The 27,166-nt window shown below is 37.8% G+C and overlaps 1 protein-coding gene across 19 annotated transcripts in view; it reads left to right on the top strand.

Annotated features, from left to right (window-relative positions):
- The window catches only part of CHL1 (cell adhesion molecule L1 like), a 461,636-nt gene that overhangs the window by 425,217 nt on the left and 9,253 nt on the right, over positions 1-27,166 (top strand). For all 19 annotated transcript variants that reach the window (XM_081528255.1, XM_081528260.1, XM_081528261.1 and 16 more), the window contains 9 exons: positions 5,078-5,202; positions 8,624-8,725; positions 8,905-9,102; positions 10,505-10,575; positions 15,291-15,513; positions 18,862-18,977; positions 19,213-19,417; positions 19,628-19,750; positions 24,454-24,633. In XM_081528255.1, coding sequence (XP_081384381.1) covers positions 5,078-5,202; positions 8,624-8,725; positions 8,905-9,102; positions 10,505-10,575; positions 15,291-15,513; positions 18,862-18,977; positions 19,213-19,417; positions 19,628-19,750; positions 24,454-24,633 — 1,343 coding nt within the window. The remainder of the gene's footprint in view (positions 1-5,077; positions 5,203-8,623; positions 8,726-8,904; positions 9,103-10,504; positions 10,576-15,290; positions 15,514-18,861; positions 18,978-19,212; positions 19,418-19,627; positions 19,751-24,453; positions 24,634-27,166) is intronic.

Genomic DNA, 27,166 nt, shown 5'->3' with positions numbered 1-27,166 from the left:
CAGGACAGTTCCCCTGGAGAAGGGAATGGCAACCCACTCCAGTATTCTTGCCTGGAGAATTCCATGGACAGAGGAGTCGGATGGACTGCAATCCATGGGGTCGCAAAGAGTAGGACACGACTGAGTGGCTCACACGGTCCCAGAGGAAGAGATGGTGTCCTTTCCGGTCTCCCTGTCTCACGGGCAGAACCAAATCACGTCATGAACCCTTCCCATTAGTTAAGTAAGAACAAGTACATTTTGAGCCTTCCACTTTCTTTGTAGAGGATATATAAAAATAGAGAGGAGAATATAGAATAATGTATGAATAGATGCTGGCTAGTTCTAAACATTATCAAGTACATCGAAGAAAATATTATTTACTGGATACATATGCTGTCTTGTGAAAGCAGAGGACAATTCTCCTTTCTTGTGCGTTGTTGCTGAGTTAGGTATTAAACACTGACCATGTTTGATCCAAGTCTCACCTGCAGGCTTATTTTGTTGTCCATCATTCTGAATGTCTAAATCTGAAGATCCTTAGGACTTGCTTTTCTATACGAGCTGGTGGCAATGTCATTATTAAGAGCATGCGCTCTGGAGCCCAGAGGCCTGGGTTGGAATCCCAGTGTTGTCACTCACTGGGTTTGTGACCTTAGACAAGGTGCCTAACTTTTTCTGTATTTTTAAAATTTTTATTGAAGTAAAATTGTTACAGCGTTGTGTTATTTTCTGCTGTACAGCAAAGTGAATCAGCCATCCGTATACATATATTCCATTTTTTTGGATTTCCTTCCCGCTAGGTCACCACAGAGCATTAAGTAGAGTTCCCTGTGCTGTACAGCAGGTTCTCATTAGTTATATTTTACAAATAGTACTGTATACACATCAGCCCCACTTTCCCAGTTCATCCCACCACCACCCCACCTTTGTATCTATACATTTGTTCTCTACATCTGTCTCTATTTCTGTTTTGCAGATAGGCTCATCTGTACCAATTTTTTCTATATTCCACATATATGTGTTAGTATTTCTGACTTACTTTACTCTGTATGAGATTCTCTAGGTTCATCCACATCTCTGCAAATGGCACAGTTTCATTCCTGTTTATGGCTGAGTAATATTCCATTGTGAATATGTGGCACATCTTCTGCATCCATTCCTCTGTCGGTAAACATTAAGCTTGCTTCCATGTCCTAGCTATTGTAAATAGTGCTGCAATGAACATTGGGGTTCATGGAATATCTTTTGCAAGTATGCTTCTCTCCGAGTTGCCTAACTTTTCTGTGCCTTAGTTTTATATTCTATAACATAGTTTAGTTCAAAAAAGTTTTTCAGGGTAAGTCCATCATAGGATTATTGTGCATTAACACCAAGTACTTAGAATATACTCACTGCTCAGTCCAATTTAGCTGTGATGATTCATTCTACTCATTTCTCCAGTAATCTTGTCTCCTTTCTGTTACCTGGTTGGTCTCTTTTGGTATTTGTGAGTGTGTGTGCCACCTCTCTCTAAAGGTATTGATTGGTCTTGGCCTAGGTACTTAGTTTATCCTATCACATCTCATCTGTAAATGTAATGTCTGTGGAAAGACAGCATACGTACTGCAACCAGTTATCAGGGACATAAAAAGAGAATAATGTTGATACGTAATAGGCTACACATTGTAGTGGAGATCTTCAGCCTTTGGTTAGGTGTCAGTTGATTCATCAGCTGCTCAGATATCCCCAGATTCTCCCTCTATTTTCGCTACTGTCTAGTTGTCTGGGAGCCTCCATATAATCTCTGGGTTATAGCTGAGAAGTCAGATTCATGGCTTGTTGGTGATGTTACCTGCATATTTAGGTCCTGAATCCAGACATTTGAAACAGCCTCTTTCTGTGACTCAGTTTTATAGCTTCTGCAGGATGCTGACTCTGGCTATCTGGTCACCTAAGTAATGCAGCTATTCTTCTAGTTTTCTTTAAATACTGGGTGGGGGGAAGAACAGTAATCTTAACATAGAAGGCATATCTGGGGTGGAAAGGGCTGGGAGTGACTGTTGCTGGCTAGTCTTGACTGGAGCCAGAAGCAGGCGTGAAATTTTAGCAGGACGTTGAGATCACAGGTGTCCGCTAAATTTCTGTGGAACCATTAGTAGGCTCCCATCTCTCACTTTCTGCTGGGGTGCCTTTTTATCACTAGGCTGGGAGCCAGAAGCTTTTTACCTAGAAAGTGGTTGAATTTCTGATCCAAAGGTGCATAGAGGGGGAAAGAAGAAGTGAAAATACCTGCTCCTCTTCCCTCCTGTCTCCCGTCACGCACAGGGGTGTGATGAGTGTTGAGAACGGCCACCCTGGGCCTTTATTCCTGCCGGCTGCCTCATGTCATTTTAGTGACTCGCATCCTTGCTTTCTCTTGATTATCCTCACAGCAAACCTGTTAGGAAAGCTGGAATCATCTCAAGGGATTTTCTGTGGATTTCTATCCTGCAGGTGGTTCTAGACAATACAACGTTGTTAACATCGAAAAATGAAAGGGAAAATGGATGTGACATCAAACCATTTGTAAAATTCAGACTGTGCTTAACAAATGTAATGGGGACTATCGTGATGACAGAGTGAAGGACTGTCCTGCAGGGGAGATTACAGTGGGCTTTAGGATGTGTCTGTATGTCTGTGAACAGGAGGACGAGAGGGAAAAGGTGTCAAGAGCACAAGTGGGAAGGCTTTATCTTGGCATCATGGAAGGGGTACTTTTTCCCTTTGAAAATCACAGCAAATGAATGGGGTAGAACTCAGGGGTGGAAGATACGGATCCAGAACTAAAAGGCATTAGATTAGGCAAAGATTATAAGGATAGAATGGTCCCTTCCTAAGAAATGAAGAACTAAGGTAGTTTGTTCAAGCAGAAAGGCAGAAGGAATGGGAGTTGGGGACATTAAGAAATGTGATGAGTTATGAGCCAAAAATGAATTGAATCAATTTGATTAATAGTATTAGTAACACTCTGTGACCACATACTAAGCCAGGCTCTGTACACCAATCATTTTGTGTGTATTCCCTCATTTAGTTCTCCTGAAGAGAAAGAAAATATTGTTATACCCATTTCTTAGATAACATGAATTAGGCTCCAAGTTTTGTTCAGGATTATACATAGTTGAAGCCTCAAACAGAGGTCTCCAAAGAGAGAACCATGTTGTCATGAGTGAAGTTTGGCTGTTACACAGACAGAATGGAGCGAGAAAACAGTGGGGGTTAACATGGGTTGGGGACTAGCAAGCTAGATGTTTCAGATGAGGGAGGCGAGACTTTGCAGGTGATGGCAGGGTTCTCAAGGAAGATAATTAAACAGGTAAAAGCAGGAGGAAAGACTAGGGGGGACAGAGATGAAGATGAAGCCAGAGAGCAGGTTCTAAAAGTAGAGTAGAATCCATTTTTAAAATGTATAATATGCTTAACAAATGTAATGAAAGGACTTCTTCAAGCAGAATACAGTTGACCTCTGATGGAAACATAATATAAGAGAGACCTAAAGGGTTGTGTTCTTAGGCACTGAGAAATTGGAGCTATTTCTTATTTTTTCACAGCAGAGTGCATCCTTGCTAACACAATTAGTCAAATTTTGATGTGAGCGAGACGTCCCTAGGTATCTTGTTCAAATGCAGAGGCCCTTGCCCTGTTCCCAGAAGTTCTGATTCAGAACCTGGACTGAGGCCAACGCACAGAATTTTAATAACTTCCCTTGGTAGATTAGAGCTACCAAATTTCAGTGGGTCATTCTACCTTGATTAAAAAGAGGCACGCTTCTGAGTTCTTAAAACAGAGAGAGCATTACAGAAAAGTTGCCCTTTCTTTCTGGCCTGAAGCAGCCGCACACCGGAAGATAAATCTTGGCAAGAAGATGATAGGCTAGATTTCAGCTCCTCTGGGCCCTTGCGGATGTGCAGGGCTCAAGCAGCCCTCCTGAAGAGGTTATTAAATCATAGTCTTCATAGCAGGTAAACTTTTCAAGGTTGTAAGTATATGTAATATTCTGATATTTATACCGAATGAACACATAGCTAACATGAACTGAGAAACTGATTTATGTCAAAGCTTCTTCATTAGAATTGTACTGAGTTCCTTGACTAGCAATACCAGGTAGTGTCAATTGGCAAATCGTTCAGTTATTGGCAAAAAGCTGAGGGGTTGACTTTCTCTATAATCAAAGGACAGAACTATATTTAACTTTACTACAGTTCTAAGTGGTTTCTTTTAACTCAGAATTTTCAACAGTTTTATATATAAAAAAACAAAACAAAACAAAACTAGGTAAGATTTTCTCTCCTTCTCCACAAGGAAGACATTGTTTTTTTCAACCAAATAACAAACTGCCGTGAACGTATCTCAAATTTAATGGAACTTTATTTTTAAACAAATCACTTGAATAATTAGGCTAATAATACATAGGCATAGAGTAAAAGGTATAATTTATTTTAAAAAATCATGTAAACTCAATTAAAAATTGGCAAATGATAAAAAAAAAAGCATCAAATAATTTCCAAAAAGAAGTCTTAGTCTGCCATCTAGTGTTCAAGTAAGTCACAGAGTTTAATTTGTATCAGCTCTTAATGTGCATTCTATGTGGGAGGTGGAAGGAAGGAGAAAAGAAAAAGTTGTCAAAGACAGATGACCACACTTCATCTGAGATATCCTGGCTCTGTCGAACTGAGGTGTGATTCAGGAATCCATCTTTATAAGAAGCACCCTAGTTGATCCTATGTAGGTGGTTCCCCAAACATGCATTAAGAATTATTCAAATGTATCCTAACTGTTGTAAAGTAAAGATAGTCTTCAGACACACCAGGCAAGACAGTTTCATCACTGACCCATGAAATCACAGATGGTTGGATTTCATAAATTAAAAACATTTTTGTGTGTTTGAATAAAGTTTTATCTCCAGTTTTCAACTATTGCATTCTCCAATAAAATGAGCATTATGTGACAGGCTTTTTTTTTTTTTTTTTAATTCTTTCTTGAAATATTTTCCATGGGGAATATTTAATTTTGACAGGATTACATTTCTTTTGTTTCTATTATTTTCATCCTCACCACAGACTCACTTCTTTCCTGGTAGGATAATTATTGATGGAGCTAATCTGACGATATCTAATGTCACCATGGAAGATGAAGGTATATACTCATGTTCAGCTCACACTGCTCTGGATAGCATTGCTGATATGACGCAAGTAACTGTCCTTGGTAAGTGCACTAACTAATAGAGAAATCTTTGTTCATTTTTTTGTCCATTATTGATTAAATTCCAGTGTTCTTGGCAATTAAGCCAATGATTATTTAAGCCTGTGCCTGTTTGTTAGTTTGAATTTTTCAATTAGCTACCCTACTTTCAAATGTTTTTACCTCTTCTTATTCTAAAGAAGTTAATTAATGCTTAATTTCTTTTTTCTGCTTGGGTAATGTTGCCAGAAGCAGTGGGAGGTAGGTGATGCTATCAGCAGAAAGAAAACTGAAGTATGCTTGAGTTCCCAGGACCCTTGAGCTATACACAGAGAAATGTGGCTGAAGGAAAGAGGTGGGCTAGTGTGGAGAGGTCAGGGTGGGGTCCAGTGGTGATTAAACAGTGGTCCTGATCTAAACCAGAGGCTGGACCCAGCTCAATTCCCAGGGCCACATTCGGAAGGAGAGGGAAGGACTTGAAGGGTTCTTATGCAGAGAAAGGCTTCTGACCTTTTTTTAATAATAATTCTAATTAGAAAGCAATGTGCATGCCCCTTTGGTATAATCAATGCAATTATGCCTGCAGTCATCCATGTTTACAGCTCGTAGACTGTTGGATAGCTCTCCTAGTTTCCCTTCCGGATTCAATCTCACCTGCTCTCTGAATCTGGAAAATGGTAGACATTGATAAACCCCTTACCCTCAAGCTTTCATTTGCTTCAGCCAGTGGGGAGCCATGGCAGTAGAGGTGGTTGGTGGAGGGTGTGTTTTCCGGATACTCCGTCCCTGCAGGCTGGCTGTGTCCCTCTGCCATAGTCATCTATGCTCTCAGAGAGGCTTTGTCCACACAGCTCTCCCTGATGGAATTCTAGTAACTGCCCTCTCCCCACCCCCCCACCCTTCACCCCAGATATTCTGCTCATATCTTTTGAGTCTTTATTACAAACTCATTGAATTACCTTAAGTTGTGTGAACTGTTTACTTTCTGCTGGGAGCCTGACAAAGACATTTTTAGTTTTCTCTTATTACTGTATTTCAGTGGGTACCACTTAGTTTTCCGTTAGCTTGCTGACAGTCCTTAAAAGTGAGAGAAGGAGAGAAAGTGTTAATCACTCAGTCACGTCCAACTCTTTGCAACCCCATAGACTGTAGCCCGCCAGGATCCTCTGTCCATGGAATTCTCCAGGCAAGAATACTGGAGTGGGTTGCCATTCCCTTCTCCAGGGGATCTTCCCAGCCCAGGGAGCGAACCCACGTCTCCTGCAATGTAGGCAGGTTTTTTAGTGTCTTAAGCCACCAGGGAAGTATCTTAAATGCCTTGACCATGTGTCTAGATAAATCCTTACTATTAACAGGCATTTGTATCCTTAGCACTCTGCTCACTGGGATTCACAGGGAGGTTGCCTTCCATGGGTACAGAACGAGAGGAAAGAATTCAGTCCCTCTTGAGGTAGGCTGGTGGAAAATGAGTACAGAGGCTGGATCTTTACTAGTGAAGCCAATGACCACTTTATTTCAAGTGAGATAAATGACCACCATGTTTGAAGTGAAACAAATGACCACCTAAAAATCCCCCAAAATGTGAGGTTTTTACCTATCAGATGATAGGTGGTATGGACTTGGTTCAAAAGAAACCTTTTTAGGAGATGTATTTTAGCTACTTCAGGGAACTAAAAGCGGAAAGGTTCAGTCCTTAGTAATCATTCCAGTAAGTGATTGACCAGATAAAATGGTTAAAATTCAGGTAGACTGGAGTTTGTCCCAGGTACAACTTTAAATGTCAGTGTCAGGATCCATGGGCTTTGCCCTCAAGTATTTTGAGCAATGGCAAAGAGATCGGCATCCCTACCACCTGATACATGCCATCTAAATTTTCTTGTGAAATTTGATATATCAGTCTTGTAATTAGGCTGCCGTCTTCTAGAACTATTAAAGTTTGATAATTTTAAATAGTGGCTATGAGTATATGTACTATTTATTGATGAAGCAATTGCCAAATGTTTTTAGAGTGAAAATAAAATAATGAATATTTAATGAGATAGGGGGCATCCTCTTAGCACTGCTTGGAGTTTATACCCTATTTTTTCAGGTCCGTCTCTGATTTTAAGAAGCATATCCCTATAACTGACAGTAACAAATGTCAAATCCATGTATAGTTTCTAAAAGACTCTTTTTCCTGGAAAATAGTTTTTTAAAGCATGTGGTTGACCCTTTTCAATCAGAAGTTACTTTCAAAAGCCTTGCCAGAAGCATCCTTTAGGAGCAACATTCTTTTAGGTCTTAATTGCAGTCCATCTATCGTAGTTCCATGTGATTCTCAGAAAGAGCAGATTTTAATGTCAGACAAAACAGGCTGAACTGGTTGTTTCAAGAATTTTGAGAAATGAGTAGACTTATTAAGTGCTGAAGAGAAGCTTAAGTTCTCTGAGTTCAGATATCCTCAAGCCTGTGGAAGAAATAAATACTTATTTAGGGCTCTACTGTAAATTATCATTTAGGATTCTAGAGTGTGAACGTAGTCACTGACCACATTTTAAAAATAAACACGCTGTCTTCTGAAGTGAAAACAATGTTTGTCAGTATAAATTCCCAACAGTTGTTAAATACAGGGATAATGGATGTTTTTTCCCACTTGGAGAAGAAAGCTTGCCTACGAAGGTACTATTAGATATGACTCTGATTGTCTCCTCTGAAAAAATGTGTCCTTGAATTCACGAGAGAAGTGAAACCAAATTTTAGAAGTCAGGATCATTAGTGATACAATTTTGTTTTTCTTTTACTGTTCCTTTTATGTTTAAAGTACCAGAAATTTCTGTGTACTTTAACACGCTTAAAATTTGTCATTGCCTACTCAAGTTTCTAGTCTCTGCACATTTATTAGCTCAATATCTTCTTCCAATATAAATCCCTTTCCTACTCTTATTTAGAACTCCAGGTATGATTTACTGATAATTCATGGTTATAAATGAAAAATCCAAAGCATGTAGAAAAGAAAGTCTAAATTCATGTTCTTATTTTCCTGTCCTTATAGGACCTAAGTTTATCATTCTAATATAATAATTACAGGCATGATTCAAGTGATAATACAATGTTTACTTAGTCACAAAACATTTATGTGCAAGGCACTGGGATGTAAAGATGAATAAAGTATAGTTACTACTCTGGAAGATCTGTTTAGTCCCATACAAGAGATGAACCAAGCATATAAATAAGTGTATGAGTTGTATTAATCATAGTAAAGGGAGGTAATACTTAGAGCTGGGAACAGACGTGGATGGACCTGCATTTGAAATAGAACCAGAAGGTCGAGTGAGATATGGCAGGTCAGAGTGGAGGCAGGGGCATGGAGGGGAAGCAGGGGATTGTAGTGTGCCTGAGTGAGGAAGTGGAATTGACAAAGCAATGATCTGCCTTCTCCTTACCTTTATTTTTCATCATTAATCAGATGTTCCGGATCCACCAGAAAAGCTTCACTTGTCGGAAAGACAGAACAGAAGTGTTCGACTGACATGGGAGGCTGGAGATGACCACAATAGCAATATCAGCGGTAGGAAAGTCTTGGGGTAGCTGTGTTCTCCAGAGTTAAAATTAATATTCAAGCCATTGGTCCATGAGTGGATTATCCATGAAACATCCTTTAAAACATTTCATATTACATATAAACCTTAGTATAACTTAAACACTTTCAGTCTTCTCTAATGTGTTCTTCTGTGTTCCCACTGCCAGAGTATATTGTAGAATTTGAAGGGAACAGAGAGGAACCTGGAAGGTGGGAAGAACTGACTCGCGTCCAAGGGAAGGAAACAACAGTTGTGCTGTCTCTGGCTCCATATGTGAGATACCAGTTCAGGGTCACAGCCGTGAACGAAGTCGGGGGAAGCCAGCCCAGCCGCCCGTCAAGCCATCATGAAACACCGCCAGCAGGTACGGAAGCTCCCACTCAAGTTTCCAACAGAATATTTTAGTTTGCCGCATCCTGGAACATCTTTAAAAAAAAAGGATTGATGACATGGTGTAGGATTTTAGATTTCCTCCAGTAGAGAACTAACAACATGGGAAAGAGTCAAAGGACATCAGTCTTGTAAGTTGTATATAAATGTTTGAGGTACATAAACAAGCATTATTCTGAGCAATTTCTGATAGCTATTATGTTAAAATCAGATACCATAAATAAGTTGTAAACTAAAGTTCAGTATATATTAAAGTCAACTTTCTCTTTAATTTGCTCCTCATTTCAACTTTCTGAAGTAGAAGTCTTGACATGTTATAGATAGTGCATTCAATTTTTATTGCATATAATGCCATTTTATGCATTTAATGTATTTTTGTATCGTAATAGCTAAATACATATGTAATATCTACCTAAAATCTCAAGATTCTTTTAAAAAAATTAGCAAGAAACAACATGCTATAGTATATACAGAATTCACAATACAGTATTGTAAACATGAGCATTACATGATGTTATAAACCAATAAAACAAAATATTGATAGTGCTGAAATTTGTATTACTGAATTGGAAATCATTAACAATGTGGTCATAGCATGTTATTTTTTTCTCTCTCTGTCTGAAATAAATATGCTAGGATATAATTCCCTTTGGGGATTGGGAAAATATAAGTAGGATAATAACTGAATCAGGTACTTGTATGATTTTAGTATAAGTTCATCTTGGCACTAAACTCCATACTTAATCCTTCTTATAGAATAGATTTATCTGATTGTATTTCATGGGCACATTACCTGCTGTTTCCTATTTGATGCCCCTTAAACTTGGCTGTTGATATCAATATGACCTTTAATTTTATTCACTTGGAGGCAAATATTCACATCACATTTCCAAGAATAATACTAAAAGAAGTAAAGCAGATTTAAAACTAAAATGTATATTTAAAGAGTGTGTTTAGAATTTTAAGAGCAGGTGTAAAATGAAGACAGGTAAAGTAAACCTTCTATTCTCCAATGAAGAATAATTATATCACTCCATGAACATGATCTTACTCCTTATATATACACACAAACACACACACACACACACACACATATATATATATATATATATAAGCTTATATATATAAGCTGCTTTATGTGAGGTGAGGTGTGTTAACTATTGTGATCATTTCATAATATATATGTATAAATATTATATGTGAAATATATACATTCTAAAATCATTATTTAAAAGTGCTGTGAATCTTTTTACAAACTGGGCTGGATATAAATAAATATAATCAAAGTTATGTAAAAATCTGTGTTTTATGGATAGAGGGATGATATATCTATAGGCCATACAATGGGGAAAAGTAATTTTCATATAATTTTTTAGCTCCAGACAAGAATCCACAAAACATAAGAGTTCAAGCTTCTCAACCGAAGGAAATGATTATCAAATGGGAGGTAAGGATTCTTTGTGTTACTTATTAGCTTTGTGTTCTTTTTACTTTTTTAGGTCCACATGCTAAATATAATGATAGAACAATATCTTTTAAGAACAGATGGATACTATTTATATATTTTTAAATATATTTTATTTATATATTTTAAAAATCATCATGATTAGAATGTTGTAAAATAGAGTTTAACTGTGATAATTTAAGAAACTTTTTACAGGTTGATTTCATTATAATCCATCCCCCAAAGTTTATGATTCCTAATATTTTTATTACCAATATTCTTAATCCTCTCTCATTCAAAAAAAGAGAATATTGATAGTCTTTCACTGTCTTTCAGTACATCGCCAGTAAAGATTAAGCATATCAAAAGGATGACCCGTAAGGAACAGTCACCACTTAATAAGCACTATTAGGCATTCTATGTACTCATATCAAATTCTGAGACCAGTGTTGTCAAGAGAGCATCATTAATACTATGTCCTAGATACAGAAACGGATCCATGGATAGACTGGCCCATCACCATACAACTAGAAATCAACAAAACTAGGAGTTCCACATGAATATCTTTGAACTTCAAACTACTCATTTTCTCTCTCTCTCTTTCTGTAGATACATATGCATATATATATATATATGTTAAAAGTTACTAAAATAGACTTTCCTCTTTGAATCTTGCACAAAATTTTATATCTGCTCGGATGACTAATTTTTTTTAATACCATTTCTAAATTTCTTCTGTAATAGTGGAGAACTTTTTCTCTATTTTTCCTCTATTTTGACATGTTTCATGAACAAGTATTTTAACTTATTTGAAAGTAGGTTACCATTTAGCAATTCTGAATAGCAGATTTCTGATATTGAAGTTACTGAATTTTACAAGCATTTTTTAATGTATGCTGGAGTATATTAATTTATTTCCACACCCCATTCCAGATATGATTTTTTGGAAGAATTTTAGAATGTACCAAGTTTGATTTCCTTTTTTCTTCATCATTGATTGGTCTTACATGATAACAATGCCCATACCTACAAAATATGTAGTCAATATTTTTATGTTAAACTAAGCCTTTATTACCATTTCAGTGAGGGTAAACTTTGCAAATTTAAAATTTGAAAAATAATTGACAATATACAGAAGTTAAATATAGTGAAGAATAGTATTATTTTCTTGAATATATGGCCACAAATAGCTACTACCACTTTTAAAAGTATGTTAGCATCTTATCCTTTTAGAGTATCTATCCTCTTTTAAGTCCCATAGACATTTCTATTAGATAGATGATATAACTGGATTAGATGACAATAATAGTGTATAATTATCAGGTCACTTCCTCAGAGAAGTGCACCATTTTCCACTAACATTAGTTCATTAATCGTCACGACTCCTCTGGGAGAGCTGTAGTAGCTCCATGCTGTCAGCATTACATTCGGTACAGAGAAGCTGGGACTGCAGTTTTGTGATCTTACCCAGATGTATGCCCTGAGTCAGTAATGAAAAGAGGGCTGGGATCTGCAGTCCTTCCTACTGATCATTCTATTCATAAATCACTCTGTCCCTGCCCCCAAAGATACACAAGACTAATTACTAGTGCTCTCTTGTTGGTAGAATGGGATTAAACCATGGAAGTGTTTACAGTTTGTCTTTGAAAAGTAAATGATGTGTAATCTAGTAATTAACTGATCAGAGGAAGGAAATAGAGATTTGGAACTAAGCTGAGGTTAGATTAGAACCAAACTAAGATTTGGAATGGAACATAATATATTCCATTGTGTTTCATGTCATTTTGAAATGTCAGAGACCTAATAACTATAAGCATAACCAGTGAAATTTAAGAACATTTACTCATCAGTTATTCTTGTGCATGAATTATCTTGTAAAGTGGAGTTAAACACCAGCTATCTCCCCAAGTTCCCCAAGATAAGCACACACTGTGAATTGATGACCAGATCCCCTCCAAAGATTGACTTACAGAATAATTCCTATCTACAAGATAATGATCAGAGAGAAGCAATTTGTCTTAAAAAAAAGGAAGAAAAAGTTGATCTTTCACAAAAGGATTAACTAGGAACAGACTGGTTGTCCCTAATTCCGTTTTGGTTTATGTTTTCTTTTTAGCATATGAGGTCCTTGGTTTATATATGGCAGTCAAAAATAGTCTTTGTTTTCCTGAATGTATAATCTAGTTGGAGGGACAGACAATAGGCAAATACATGAGAAATAAAATAATATCATTATGAAAAATTCAATGGAGAAAAATACAAACTTTTGTATGTAACTTATTAGTGAATGTGCATTTACTCATTGATAGGTGAACCTTATTTTACAGTCAAAATGCATTTCAGTTATTTTATTTAACTCATGTTCTATTGTATATGCATTATCGTTATAAATTTGGCACGTTAAATATTAAGGACTCACTTTTTTAAAAAGTGACATGAAATTTTAACTTAATGATAGAACTACTCTTTTTAGTTAACATTATCTTCTAAGATAATGATGAGCTTATCCTTTATTCTTAAGTATAAATGTATTTATGTTACATTTGAACGTCAATAAAATAGCAAATTTCTAATCTCACAGATTCTAGAAAATGATTAAAACAAACAAAAACCCATTTCATTAATGTTTGGGAAGTAGCAACTTCTTCAATTACTTGGTTATATGATCACAGCCAAGTGGTTTAAGCCCTCTAAAAGAAGTAGGACTTTTTATTTCTACTGTGATTGTAATAAGAAAACCACCAGCATTGAAATAAACTTAGGCAGTACAAAAAACCTGTCCAGTTTCTAGATCAGTCAGTATAACCTTGCTTTGTTCATAGATCTCTTTGAAAATACAATAGAAGTACAGTTTTGTTCTAAGAAATTATACATAGAAAGTTTCACTAGCAGTTCCATGGGTTTTCAGATCCTTTGAAGGGCATCCGCGGACCCCATATAGAGATGCCTGGACATCAAATTAAGAACCTCTTTGATAGAGATGCCTTTCTTATGAGCAGCTGCATGAGGGGAAGGGATGCTGGTGATCATTGCCCACTCCCCACCCCACATTCCTGGCTACTATGGTTTGTTATTTTGTTTGGGATCTATTTGTGAATTTGTTGAGGTTTTGTTGTCCACTGTCTGAAAGCCAAATATGAAGTATTCCTGCAGTTTCTTTGGGAGTCTAGGCACCAAGGAGGCTGGCAACTTAGGTAAGATTTTTTTCTTAACAGTGTTACCTGGAGTGGCACAGTTTGTTTTAAAATTTTCCAGAGAGCTTTATCAAATGTAACTATGTTTCTTGAAGCAAAACATGCGTAAACTGAATAGTAGTATTTGTACTCATTTATTGTCAGTTGGGACTGAAGGTAATTGTAAGTCCAGATTTTAGAATGGAACTAAAAGCTTGTGGCCTGATTTATCTGGGCAATGCAACAGCCTCTGGTAAGTTTATCTATATGAGAGTAAGAAATATCTTGGGGCAAAACTTTGAAAGCAAAATATAAACAATGACTGTGAAAATCTCAGAAAGTTTTTGATTTCATACTTTTTCCTCATAGAGAATTTAAGTATTAACCCTAGAATAAGCACCAGACTTGAAATTATTGTGCTGATATACTACTATTCTTTCAACTTTATTCCATCCAGTCCCTGTATTAAGTATTTATGAATTAATCTGAGTCAAGAAGTACTACAAATTCTATAAGGACATTACATATGGTTATTGAATCACTTGCATATACAGACAAAATTATTAGTTATATAAGTGACCCTTAAAAATCTATGGCTAAAATCAAATTTGTATGTATTGTATATAACTGATTCATTTAAATGCATATTCCCATTTTTGTGATATTAAACAGATGGTTTAAGTCATATTAATGTTTTTTAATTAAAGTATTATTTAATTAAAAGCTAGAGTGGAAACAACCAATCTCCTATTCGAGAAATTCCTCCAGTAAATATTTCTATACAGCAAAATAAACTGGAGGATGTTGAGTGCTTTCTCATAAAAGAGATAGAAACACAACTGGCAAGGAGCTGGGAACTACTGTGTTATCAAGAGGAGCTGTATCTTTTCAGTACTAGTGCACACAAATACATATTATCCAAAAATATCTACTTGTTCTCTCTCTTCTCTTGGAAGGAAGAGGGGGGATGATGGATGGAGTCGGATGGAAAAGGTTTTGACTGAAAAGCCATGAAAGAAATCCCATTTATACTTAGGGACCCTGTAGTAGGAAATGGCAGCCCACTCCAGTCTTCTTGCCTGGAGAACTCCATGGAAAGAGGCGCCTGGCAGGCTACAGTCCCTGGGGCTGCAAAGAGTGACAAACACTATACTTAGGGAACTCATAGCCATGTCCTTTTCATTTCTGCCAGTTCTTTAGGAATGAAAAAAAATAGAATGTAGAAGAAAGTGTGGAGAAAAGCTAAAACCCTCTGTGGAATTTCTTAGTAAGTTCTTTCATATATGAACAGTTAGAATTAACCACAAGGGCATAATCCAGACATCTAAATTGTGGGATTCTTTCTACTTGGGGAAGGGAGGGAGAAAGTCTCAAGCTTAAATGGACAGAATGACAAAACTTTTCACAAGCATCTCCAAACCAAAGAGGATGATTAAAGATCTCCCCCAAAATGATCCCTTTATTGCCACATTTCTTGTGCCACTTAGGATGGCTTCTCTGCCCCCTGATTCAGCGTATCTGTGATCACGCCGACTTCTGTTTTAGCCTTTGAAAGCCATGGAGCAGAATGGACCCGGCCTGGAGTACAGAGTGACCTGGAAGCCACAGGGAGCCCCGGTGGAGTGGGAGGAAGAGACAGTCACCAACCACACCCTGCGGGTGATGACACCTGCTGTCTACGCGCCGTACGATGTCCAGGTCCAAGCCATCAATCACCTGGGCTCTGGCCCTGAGCCACAGTCAGTGATTCTCTATTCTGGAGAAGACTGTAAGTGATGCACCTGACACCCCAGCACTTGTGGAATAGCTTCTCTCAAGTAGATGGCACCCCTGTCGAAGAGCATTTTTGAGCAACTACTGCATGCAAAGTTCAGTTCAGTTCAGTCGCTCAGTCGTGTCCGACTCTCTGCAACCCCATGAATTGCAGCACGCCAGCCCTCTCTGTCCATCACCAACTCCCGGAGTCTACCCAAACCCATGTTCATCGAGTCGGTGATGCCAAAGAGGTTATACTTAAAACAGTGGGAGATAAAAAGAAATTGAACACATGGTTTCTACTTTAGAGCTGACTGCGGGAGAGTTGTCAGGGTGGTGGTGAGGAAGAACATTGAAAGGTTTAATTTTATTCACTTTCCCCCAAAAAAGCTATTTCCATAATGAACATCAAAGACCTGCAACCATTAGTGCATGCAGTTCAGCAGCATAACTCTTAGAAGGTGTCAAATCATATATGCCCTTACTTGTCAAGGACCTCCTAACAGCTGCCTGCTGCCACACCCTGGCCTCAGGGCTGGAGCCTTCCTAAGGAAGGTGAGGTGCAGACCCAGATTTCCATATAGAATCACTCACACGCAGAATTTTGAGGTACTAATGACATGATTTTATTATTAGATATTTATACCATAAGAACTGCTGCAAATAAATTTTTGAAAAAAGGAAAGACACTGCATTGCAAATAACTAGATAGTAGGCATTATTCTGGAAGCCTACTATCCAAAAAAGCAAAATGGCTGTCTGAGGAGTCCTTACAGATAGCTGGGAAGAGAAGAGAAGAGAAAAGCAAAGGAGAAAAGGAAAGATATTCTCATCTGAATGCAGAGTTCCAAAGAATAGCAAGGAGAGATAAGAAAGCCTTCCTCAGCGATCAGTGCAAACAAATAGAGGAAAACAACAGATTGGGAAAGACTAGAGACCTCTTCATGAAAATTAGAGATACCAAAGGAACATTTCATGCAAAGATAGGCTCGATAAAGGACAGAAATGGTATGGACCTAACAGAAGCAGAAGATATTAAGAAGAGGTGGCAAGAATACACAGAAGAACTGTACAAAAAAGATCTTCACGACCCAGATAATCACAATGGTGTGATCACTCACCTAGAGCCAGACATCCTGGAATGACAAGTCAAGTGGGCCTTAGAAAGCATCACTACGAACAAAGCTGGTGGAAGTGATGGAATTCCAGTTGAGCTATTTCAAATCCTCAAAGGTGATGCTGTGAAAGTGCTGCACTCAACATGCCAGCAAATTTGGAAAACTCAGCAGTGGCCACAGGACTGGAAAAGGTCAGTTTTCATTCCAATCCCAAAGAAAGGCAATGCCAAAGAATGCTCGAACTACTGCACAATTGCACTCATCTCACATGCTAGTAAAGTAATGCTCAAAATTCTCCAAGCCAGGCTTCAGCAATACGTGAACCGTGAACTTCCAGATGTTCAAGCTAGATTTAGGAAATGCAGAGGAACCAGAGATCAAATTGCCAACATCCGCTGGATCATCAAAAAAGCAAGAGAGTTCCAGAAAAACATCTATTTCTGCTTTATTGACTATGCCAAAGCCTTTGACTGTGTGGATCACAATAAACTGTGGAAAATTCTGAAAGAGATGGGAATACCAGACCATCTGACCTGTCTCTTTAAAAACCTGTATGCAGATCAGGAAGCAACAGTTAGAACTGGACATGGAACAACAGACTGGTTCCAAATAGGAAAAGGAGTACGTCAAGGCTGTATATTGTCACCCTGCTTATTTAACTTATATGCAGAGTACATCATGAGAAACGCTGGGCTGGAAGAAACACAAGCTGGAATCAAGATTGCCGGGAGAAATATCAATAACCTCAGATATGCGGATGACACCACCCTTATGGCAGAAAGTGAAGAAGAACTAAAGAGCCTCTTGATGAAGGTGAAGGAGGAGAGTGAAAAAGTTGGCTTAAAGCTCAACGTTCAGAAAACTAAGATCATGGCGTCTGGTCCCATCACTCCATGGGAAATAGATGGGGAAACAGTGGAAACAGTGTCAGACTTTATTTTTTTGGGCTCCAGAATCACTGCTGGTGGTGACTGCAGCCATGAAATTAAAAGACGCTTACTCCTTGGAAGGAAGGTTATGGCCAACCTAGATAGCATGTTTAAAAGCAGAGACATTACTTTGCCAACAAAAGTCCGTCTAGTCAAGGCTATGGTTTTTCCAGTGGTCATGTATGGATGTGAGAGTTGGACGGTGAAGAAAGCTGAGCACCGCAGAATTGATGCTTTTGAACTGTGGTGTTGGAGAAGACTCTTGAGAGTCCCTTGGACTGCAAGGAGATCCAATCAATCCATCCTAAAGGAGATCAATCCTGGGTGTTCATTGGAAGGTCTGATGTTGAAGCTGAAGCTCCAGTACTTTGGCCACCTCATGCAAAGGGTTGACTCATTGGAAAAGACCCTAATGCTGGGTAGGATTGGGGGCGGGAGGAGAAGGGGACGACAGAGGATGAGATGGTTAGATGGCATCACCGACTCGATGAACATGGGTTTGGGTAGACTCCGGGAGTTGGTGATGGACAGAGAGGCCTGGCGTGCTGCAATTCATGGGGTCGCAGAGAGTCGGACACAACTGAGCGACTGAACTGAACTGAACTGAGGCATTATTCTCATTGTTCTTACAGTATCCAATGTAATATTTTGATCCAAGAAGAGAAGAAGGTCAGGAATGTGAAATGAGCAGCTCCTTATCTACCTGCTACATATGTCTCACTACTCAGGTCTCCTCACTGGGAACTAATACGTTAGTCTTGACCGCGGTGGGTTTGGTTTACTTCTCTGTAGTTAGCCCCCCTGTAGAATGGGGGTAATAATAATACCATTTTATGGGACTGTTCTAAGGATTATTTTAGCCAATCCAGGATAGGCTCTCAGAACAGTGTCTGACACACAGAATATGCTCAATTATTGTTGACCATTAATATGCTCAATTAATGTTATTCATATTCATCAAACTCCCAAGTCATTTGAGTAAAAATATTAGTCTAGTTTGCATGTTTCCAAGGCAAGATGCCCACGGAGGATTTCATTGTCCACTGTTTTCATTTACATTGCTCACACCATATCCATCTGGACAGGGACTTTTCTCAGTGTGGTACAGGCCCTCTTCTTCTCTAGAAACTTATTAATATTGGGACCCTGAAACTCTTCTGTAATGAGAAACTTTCTTCATTCCATTTGAAATTGATTTGAGAAAAGTGCTTTCCTCAGATTAAAAAAAAAAAATGAAGAATCACCTTTAGAAAAGGATCCTAATAATCGTGTTTGGAGATTATTGAAAGCTAATCCTTCTTATGTGCCCAACAGATCCTGATACAGCTCCAGTGATCCAAGGGGTGGATGTTATAAACAGCAGTTTAGTTAAAGTTACCTGGTCAACAATTCCAAAGGAAAGAGTACACGGACATCTGAAAGGATATCAGGTTTTTATCATAGCTTTTCTTCTCATTGTTAAATTAGTATATTTCCTGTAAATAAGAACTGATTTCAGAAGCTGAAAGAGAAATCTCCTATCACTGGTGATATGCTGTTGTTCAGGTCTAAGTCGTGTCCAACTCTTTGCTACCCCATGGACTACAGCACGCCAGGCTTCTCTGTCCTTCACTTTCATGTCCATTGAGTTGGTGATATGTTAAAGGGTTCCTGTTCTCATTGCAGGTAAACTGGTGGAAGACAAAAAGCCTGTTGGATGGAAGGACACATCCCAAAGAAGTAAACATCCTGAGATTTTCAGGACAAAGAAACTATGGAATGGTTCCTTCTCTGGATGCCTTTAGTGAATTTCACTTAACAGTCTTAGCCTATAATTCCAAAGGAGCTGGTCCAGAGAGTGAGCCTTTTATATTTCAAACACCAGAAGGAGGTGAGACAATTTAGGATTAATATCTAGTTTATAAATAACAATTTAAAATAACAAATATCCCAATGGTCAAAACATTTCTTCCCTTATTAGTAGTTAAGTTGTACATATGTCATATGAGTTAGCTCCTCAATTTAAAAAATTATAGTTTTTGTTTTCTTTTTATTAAAGAAATTTACTGATTGGAGTGTCTGTTGGTTTTGTGTTTTCCAGTACCTGAACAACCAACTTTTCTCAAAGTCATCAAAGTTGATAAAGACACTGCCACTTTGTCCTGGGGGCTACCCAAGAAACTGAATGGAAACTTAACTGGATATCTATTGCAGTACCAGATAAGTGAGTACATGTTTGAATTAGATTCGCCTATTAATGTTTTTTTTTTTTTTGGTTGAGTATTTGGTTTCCCATCCTGAGAATCTAATTCATGGTTTGTAGGCTGGCATACTTACTTATAGCACAGGGGTTTGTAAACTGGCTTTGTAGATCAAATCGAGCCTGCTGTCTGTACTTACAGGTTTTATTGCAACATGGCCATGTCCACTAACTTATGTTTGTCTATAGCTGCTTTCTTACTACAGTGGCAAAGCTGAGTAGTTGTAACAGAGATCACATAACCCACGAAGGCTAAAATATTTACAATCTAGTCATTAACAGAAAGGTTTGCCAATTCTTGTTTTGAGGGGAAAAAAGCAGTAAGTTAATAGATACCAGAAAATATGCATTTGAATATGTATATAGGTATTCCCAGGTGGCTCAGTGATAATGCAGGAGACGTAGGAGACACAAGTTTGATCCCTGGGTTGGGAAGATCCCCTGGAGAAGGAAATGGCAACCCATTCTAGTATTGTTGCCTGGAGAACCCTATGGACAGAGGAGCCTGGCGGACTTTAGTCCATAGGATCACAAAGTGTCAGATACGATTGAGCACGCACGCACCTGTATATGTAAGATACCTTGAGAATTAGGAAATATGCAAAGAAAAAAGCTAGTAAATGATGTAGTGGATAGAGAATAGATTGGTGGAGGTGGTGGCCCCAGACTGGGAATTTGGGGAGGGGCAGGAGAAATGGGTGAACAGTTTGTTTCTATTTTTAGTTTAAGTAAATTAAATTTAAAAATTGTAAACAGAAAAAGAAATGATGTAGTGGAGATTCAGAGCACACTAACTTCCACTCTACCCTGCCTCTTCTGTCTCTGAGGCATGTTTCCAGTCTCAACTCTGCATATAGTTGTATTTGTAGAATCCTCCTTCTGTAACCCACTGCTACAGTCATGTCACATTGAGAGAACTGGAGTTGTCTTTGGACCACCACAAGGGCTCCCCCCATATGCTGCTGTGCCATTAAGGTAAAAACAACATGTTTAGATGAAAGCGGATTGTTGTAATCATGGCACCTCCCATCTGTTACAGTCTTCAAATCTAAGTATCATCTCAACATGGAGATTAGGGGACTAAGCTCATAGGAACATGTTAAACTTAGAAGGCATGAATTGCTAAACAACAGAAACATCAGGTCTATGGAAGCCCAGTCTACACTGCTTGCATAGGTCAACCGGATCATAGCCCTGAACTGCCATCAATCTGTTCAAGGCTTGCAGCAGTTCAGGTCAGGTATCAGCTTTAGCTTCTGATGGCCTGTTCTGCTTTGGGTACCTATGATTACTCAGGTACAGGCATAACCCTAATAGAGGCAGCGGTTTAGCATTTTTAAGTATTGGCTAGTTAGCAGGATCAGTAAAAATTAAGTACTCTCCCTTCATTTTTGATGAAAACAGAAAGTCTATGAGGTATGTACCATCATTACTTTATGGATGAGAAGTATATAGAGTTCACTTACCAAGAGCCATGCAGTAAAACAAGTGTTACGAAAAGACTGAAACCTAGCTCAGTCATTCTAGATGCTGAGCTCCTGAAAGTGAAAGTTGCTCAGTCATGTCTGACTCTTGGAAACCCCGTGGAATAGTCCATGGAATTCTCCAGGTCAGAATACTGGAGTGAGTAGCTGTTTCCTTCACCATGGGATCTTCCCAACCCAGGGATCAAACCCTGGTCTCCCATACTGAAGGCAGATTCTTTACCAGCTGAGCTACCAGAGAAGACTTTAAGTCTCTTAATTCCATAAACTGGATTTCAAACATGTAGGAAGCACTGAAGAAATACTTGAGAACTTTTCAATGTCAACTTTATTCGGTAAAGATAGATCTTATCTTTACTAATAATAGAAAAACTCAATATTAAATAAATTCCTACCTTCATGTTGATCTGTATATAATAGCTAAACTTATTTTAAAAACAAGTGCTTAGAATATATAGAGAAAAAGCTGAAATATCAACAATTGCTGTGGTTACTGTACTACTTGATATGTGGACTTTTAATGAAATGGCAACTTTATATTTAATTCGGTTCAGTCACTCAGTTGTGTCCAACTCTTTGCGACCCGATGTACTGAAGCGTGCCAGGCCTCCCTGTGCATCGCCAACTCCCAGAGTTTACTCAAACTCATGCCCATTGAGTCGGTGATGCCATCCAACCATCTCATCCTCTATCGTCCCCTTCTCCTCCTGCCTTCAATCTTTCCCAGCATCAGGGTCTTTTCCAATGAGTCAGTTCTTCAGATCAAGTGGCCAAAGTATTGGAGTTTCAGCTTCAGCATCAGTCCTTCCATGAATATTCAGGACCGATTTCTTTTAGGATGGACTGGTTGGATCTCCTTGTAGTCCAAGGGACTCTTAGGAGTCTTCTCCAGCACCACAGTTCAAAAGCATCAATTCTTCAGTACTCAGCTTTCTTTATAGTCCAACTCTCACATCCAGACATGACTACTGGAAAAACCATAGCGTTGACTAGACAGACCTTAGTTGGCCAAGTGATGTCTCTGTTTTTTAATATGATGTCTAGGTTGGTCATCGCTTTTCTTCCAAGGAGCAGGTGTCTTTTGATTTCATGGCTTCAGTCACCATCTGCAGTGATTTTGGAGCCCAAAAAAATAAAGTCTGTCACTGTTTCCACTGTTTCCCCATCTATTTGCCATGAAGTGATGAGACCAGATGCCATGATCTTAGTTTACTGAATGGAGAGCTTTAAGCCAACGTTTCCCTCTACTCTCTCATTTTCATCAAGAGGCTTTTTAGTTCTTCTTCGCGTTCTGCCATAAGGGTGGTGTCATCTGCATATCTGAGGTTATTGATATTTCTCCTGGCAATCTTGATTCCAGTTTGTGCTTCATCCAGCCCAGAGTTTCTCATGATGTACTCTGCAAATAAGTTAAATAAACAGGGTAGCAATTTACAGCCTTGATGTACTCCTTTCCTGATTTGGAACGAGTTTGTTGTTCCATGTCCAGTTCTAACTGTTGCTTCCTGACCTGCATACAGATTTCTCAAGAGGCGGGTCAGGTGGTCTGGTATTCTCATCTCTTTTAAAATTTTCCACAGTTTGTTGTGGTCCATACTGTCAAAGGCTTTGGCATAGTCAATAAAGCAGATTTTTTTCTGGAACTCTCTTGCTTTTTCAGTGATCCAGTGGATGTTGGCAATTTGATCTCTGGTTTGTCTGCCTTTTCTAAACCCAGCTTGAACATCTGGAAGTTCACAGTTCACATACTGTTGAAGCCTGGCTTGGAGAACTTTGAGTATTACTTTACTAGCATGTGAGATGAGTGCAATTGTGTGGTAGTTTGAGCATTCTTTGGTATTCCTTTGGATTGGAATGAAAACTGAACTTTTCTAGTCCAGGGGCCACTGCTGAATTTTCCAAACTTGCTGGCATATTGAGTGCAGCACTTTCACAGCATCATCTTTTACGATTTGAAATAGCTCAACGGGAATGCCATCACCTCCACTAGCTTTGTTCGTAGTGTTGCTTCCTAAGGCCCACTTGACTTCACATTCCAGGATGTCTGGCTCTAGGTGAGTGATCACAGCATCGTGATTATCTGGGTTGTGGAGATTTTTTTTGTATAGCTCTTCTGTGTATTCTTGCCACCTCTTCTTAATCTCTTCTGCTTCTGTTAGGTCCATACTATTTCTGTCCTTTATTGTGCCCATCTTGGCATGAAATGTTCCTTTGGTATCTCTAATTTTCTTGAGATCTCTAGACTTATATCTATACTTATTTAGCTATCTATTAAGTGACTGAAATACTCTTAGATGGCTTATCTGTTTTTGTGGCCATATGTTCTAAATAGTTGCTGAGTGGGTATCTGAGAGCTCTCGATGTACTTTGCTGAATTCTTACATTGATTGTGGTAGTTTTTCAATAGACTTGGTGGTATTTACAAGTGAGCTCTCAAGTAATCTACCAAGAGTGATTATTTTCCTTCTTTCCAATGTTTGGATTAGTAATTTTTCATTTCCATTTATCTCATTGCATTATATCTACAGTGAAGGTATTTTTAATTTTAAGAGTAAATATATTTTTTATGGTCTCTTGGACCAAGTCTGAAGAGTGTTTATTCTAGCCCTTTTCTTACCACTAATGGTTGCATAATCTTGAACATACCATTTCATCTCGGAGTATTCTGTTGGTAGTCTTATAGCACTTTGTGCTCTTGCACAAATATCATGATCTTGCTATGCTGCAGGTTCTTTGAAAGGCACTATCTAAATCATATTTTTCCATACAGCACTTTACATAGTGCTTAGTATACAGTAGACATTTTAAAATACATTAATTTATCAGTTTCTTGAGTCTTTATATCTGAGTACTTGTTCAGTGTTACGTATTAAACCAGAAACTATAGAAGACTCCGGTAAATCACTGTTCAAATTTTTACAATAAAAGATTAAAAAGTACTTAGCTCAGATGGTAGAGAATCTGGCTCTAGATCTAGGCAGTGTGTCTGTTTTTGCCAGATCTTAAATTACCCATGGACAGTATGTCATAATAATTGTATCTACCTCATAGAATTGTTGATAAGTATGAATAATTAAGATGGCAGGCCACACGCATAAATAGAAGCAGAAGTAAGGCATAACATAACTTGAATTTTTAAGACTATGAAATCTGAGGTGTTGATGTTCATGTTTCTTTCTTCAGTAAATGACACTGATGAAATTGGAGAGCTAAATGATATCAACATTACAACTCCCTCAAAGCCCAGCTGGCGTCTCTTGAACCTCAATGCAACTACCAAGTACAAATTCTACTTGAGGGCTTGCACTTCAAAGGGCTGTGGAAAACCAATCACTGAGGAGAGTGCTACGTTAGGAGAAGCAAGTAAGTACAGGAGCTTTATACATGCTCCGTTTTAAACTGCTCTGAAAGGAAGGCACCAAGGTAGTCACTATAAATCAGAAATGATTGTGCTCTCAATCTGTCTAACCTTCTGTTTTCCACTGATGTACAGAATTTATTTTTCTTGTTTCTAAAGTTCACATTGACTCAATTTATGGATTTCTGCACAACAGTAATCAAACTACAGCCTCAGTGTATATAAGGTCAGGAACTATAATTTTAATTAAAATAGGGGGATATAAGGTCACAAAGTTAGTCATAAAGTTAGTAGAGCGGGTATTTTTCTTTTGGAAGTGTTTCCACGCAGAAAAATGTTTGCCTCTTGCACTGGTGGACATTTTGCAACACTGTCTAACGCATTTCACCTCTATGTCATGACTCATCTATACAGTGATTCATAGATCAGTTATATTTTACTGTCTACTGGATGATGCCAAGTAATTGGCTTGAAAATGGCTCATAACGCTATGGTTTCATTTGTATAATTCGCCTAATTCAATTTTACTTTTCTATTTTTTTTCTAACTCAGGCTATTTGCCTTCCAAAATTATTTCTCCAATTATGATTTTAGAAGTATTTTTACTAAGCTTTCTATGTCATCCACAAGGCATTAGGAGAGAAAATAAGAAGGTAAAAGAAGAAAGGGAAGTGGATTGGGGGAAAGGATATGCACTTTTAAGCTTAAAAAAAGGGGGCCTTGCATAAGAATTCAAGTTGATGAGACCTAGAGGGGTATTGGAGACAGGCAAAAGGAAATGGGAGAGAGCAGGAAGGGAAATATGAACAAGTCATTATGTATCATGTACTATGCATCCACTGTTCTGGATGCTTTCCCAAATTTTAGATTAAATGAAAGGTAGAAAGCATGTAAGAAAAAAAAAAATCACACAATTGTCATATAATAGTCATGCATTCTCGTATGTATGGACATATTGGCAAATTTGGGCTGGTTGCATTGACAAGTTGTTTTCAGAGGGTGGAAAATGCTGTTTATGTGGCTGTATAAATGATGCTACTCTCTTCTGCAGATTCAAAATATAACTAATGTGCTTGAGCGTTTTACAGCATATTTCTTCACTCTCGTGTCATGATTTGAAAGTGTTTCTTACTAGTATGTTTGTGCTCTTTTTCAGGATTCTGCAATGTCAGCTACTGTCCCCTTCCCCTGCTGACACTGAATTCTCTTCTATAGGCCTATATTGCCATATTTACAGAAAAAACAACTATCTTTTCCACTTGATTTCATGATGGTCTTTGAAAAAAAACAACATATTTCTATTGAATATCATCTTGCTGTCACTAAATACTCTAAAAATGTTAACTTCTGTGCAAATTGGAATCTGTTTCTCTGTATCTTTTCCTTGCTCTGCCTGGATGGCACATGTTAGTCATCTGGCGTGAAATCAGAGAATGGGGTTTGATACACGAGCATTTTTTTCCCCATAATTTTCTGGTTGTCACTCATTTTCAGGTGGCTCTCATTCCATAATCTAAAAGGGGGAAAAATCGAGTTAATCAGAAATATTCTTTTTTGTGTCATTACTGGTTGGATTAAAATACTTGCTTTGCTCTATATTTCAAAAGCTTGTGCTACTTAACAGAACACTAAATTTCTGTTTTTCAAAGGCAAAATTAATTGTGTTTTGTTTCAATAGTGTTCAGTCTTGAAGGTTTTCTTCAACTAATATAACTGGTCTTATTTTTCTCATGGTGCCATTTTTAATGATGTCTTTGTGTTATCAGTAACTATATAATCAATTTTTAATCTGTGGCGAAAAGTTATACGTAAATTTTAACATATGACACATTCTCATTTAAAGCCTTTAAACATTCAAGTTAATTCTTAGCAACATTATGGAACAACAGCAAAATTATTTTAGATATTGTGTTATAGTGTCAGAAATTAATATATGTTTTAATTGTAGTAGTCATATTTTTATCTGTTACAATATTCTACAATTAATACATTGACATACATTTATTTTGAAGTGTAAAGTTCTCAAACACTTCAAAAATTTCAGTACATTTCAGAGTACCTATAAACCTGCACTTTTATGTAGCTTAAGCTTCTAGAAATTTCAAACATTTAATATATGAGCATATTATTGCTATTCTGTCAATATTTATGAAAATGACCAAGGCAAGGGAAGTAATGTAGATTAAAGATTTTAATGCCATATGCTTTCATTTATAAGCCAAAATCTCCAAATCTGGTTCCTACTGGGTTTGTGAAAAGTCCAAATTGCACACAGTGACACTGTATAATTTTTTGAAGTCTGTGTTTAGTTTTAAACCATTCATACGACCACGCAAATTTACAGCATCACTTCGTCAACAAATGTATCATTTTTAAAGGACATGAATTAAGTTCATTTACTCCATTTCAGCATATTAAACAAGAAAATCTTGAAATGTTAATTTTCTTCATCTTCTGATAATTCAGAACTGAAAAAAAAATGCTACAAATGGCTCTCTTATTCATCTCAAATAACAGTACTTTTCATGTCCGACTTTT

Source organism: Giraffa tippelskirchi, chromosome 9, assembly GCF_054371585.1.
Source record: "Giraffa tippelskirchi isolate mGirTip1 chromosome 9, T2T-mGirTip1v1.2.pri, whole genome shotgun sequence".
Classification (NCBI taxonomy): domain Eukaryota; kingdom Metazoa; phylum Chordata; class Mammalia; order Artiodactyla; family Giraffidae; genus Giraffa; species Giraffa tippelskirchi.
The sequence above is the reverse complement of the archived record's forward strand: the minus strand, read 5'-3'. Positions and strand labels throughout refer to the sequence as shown.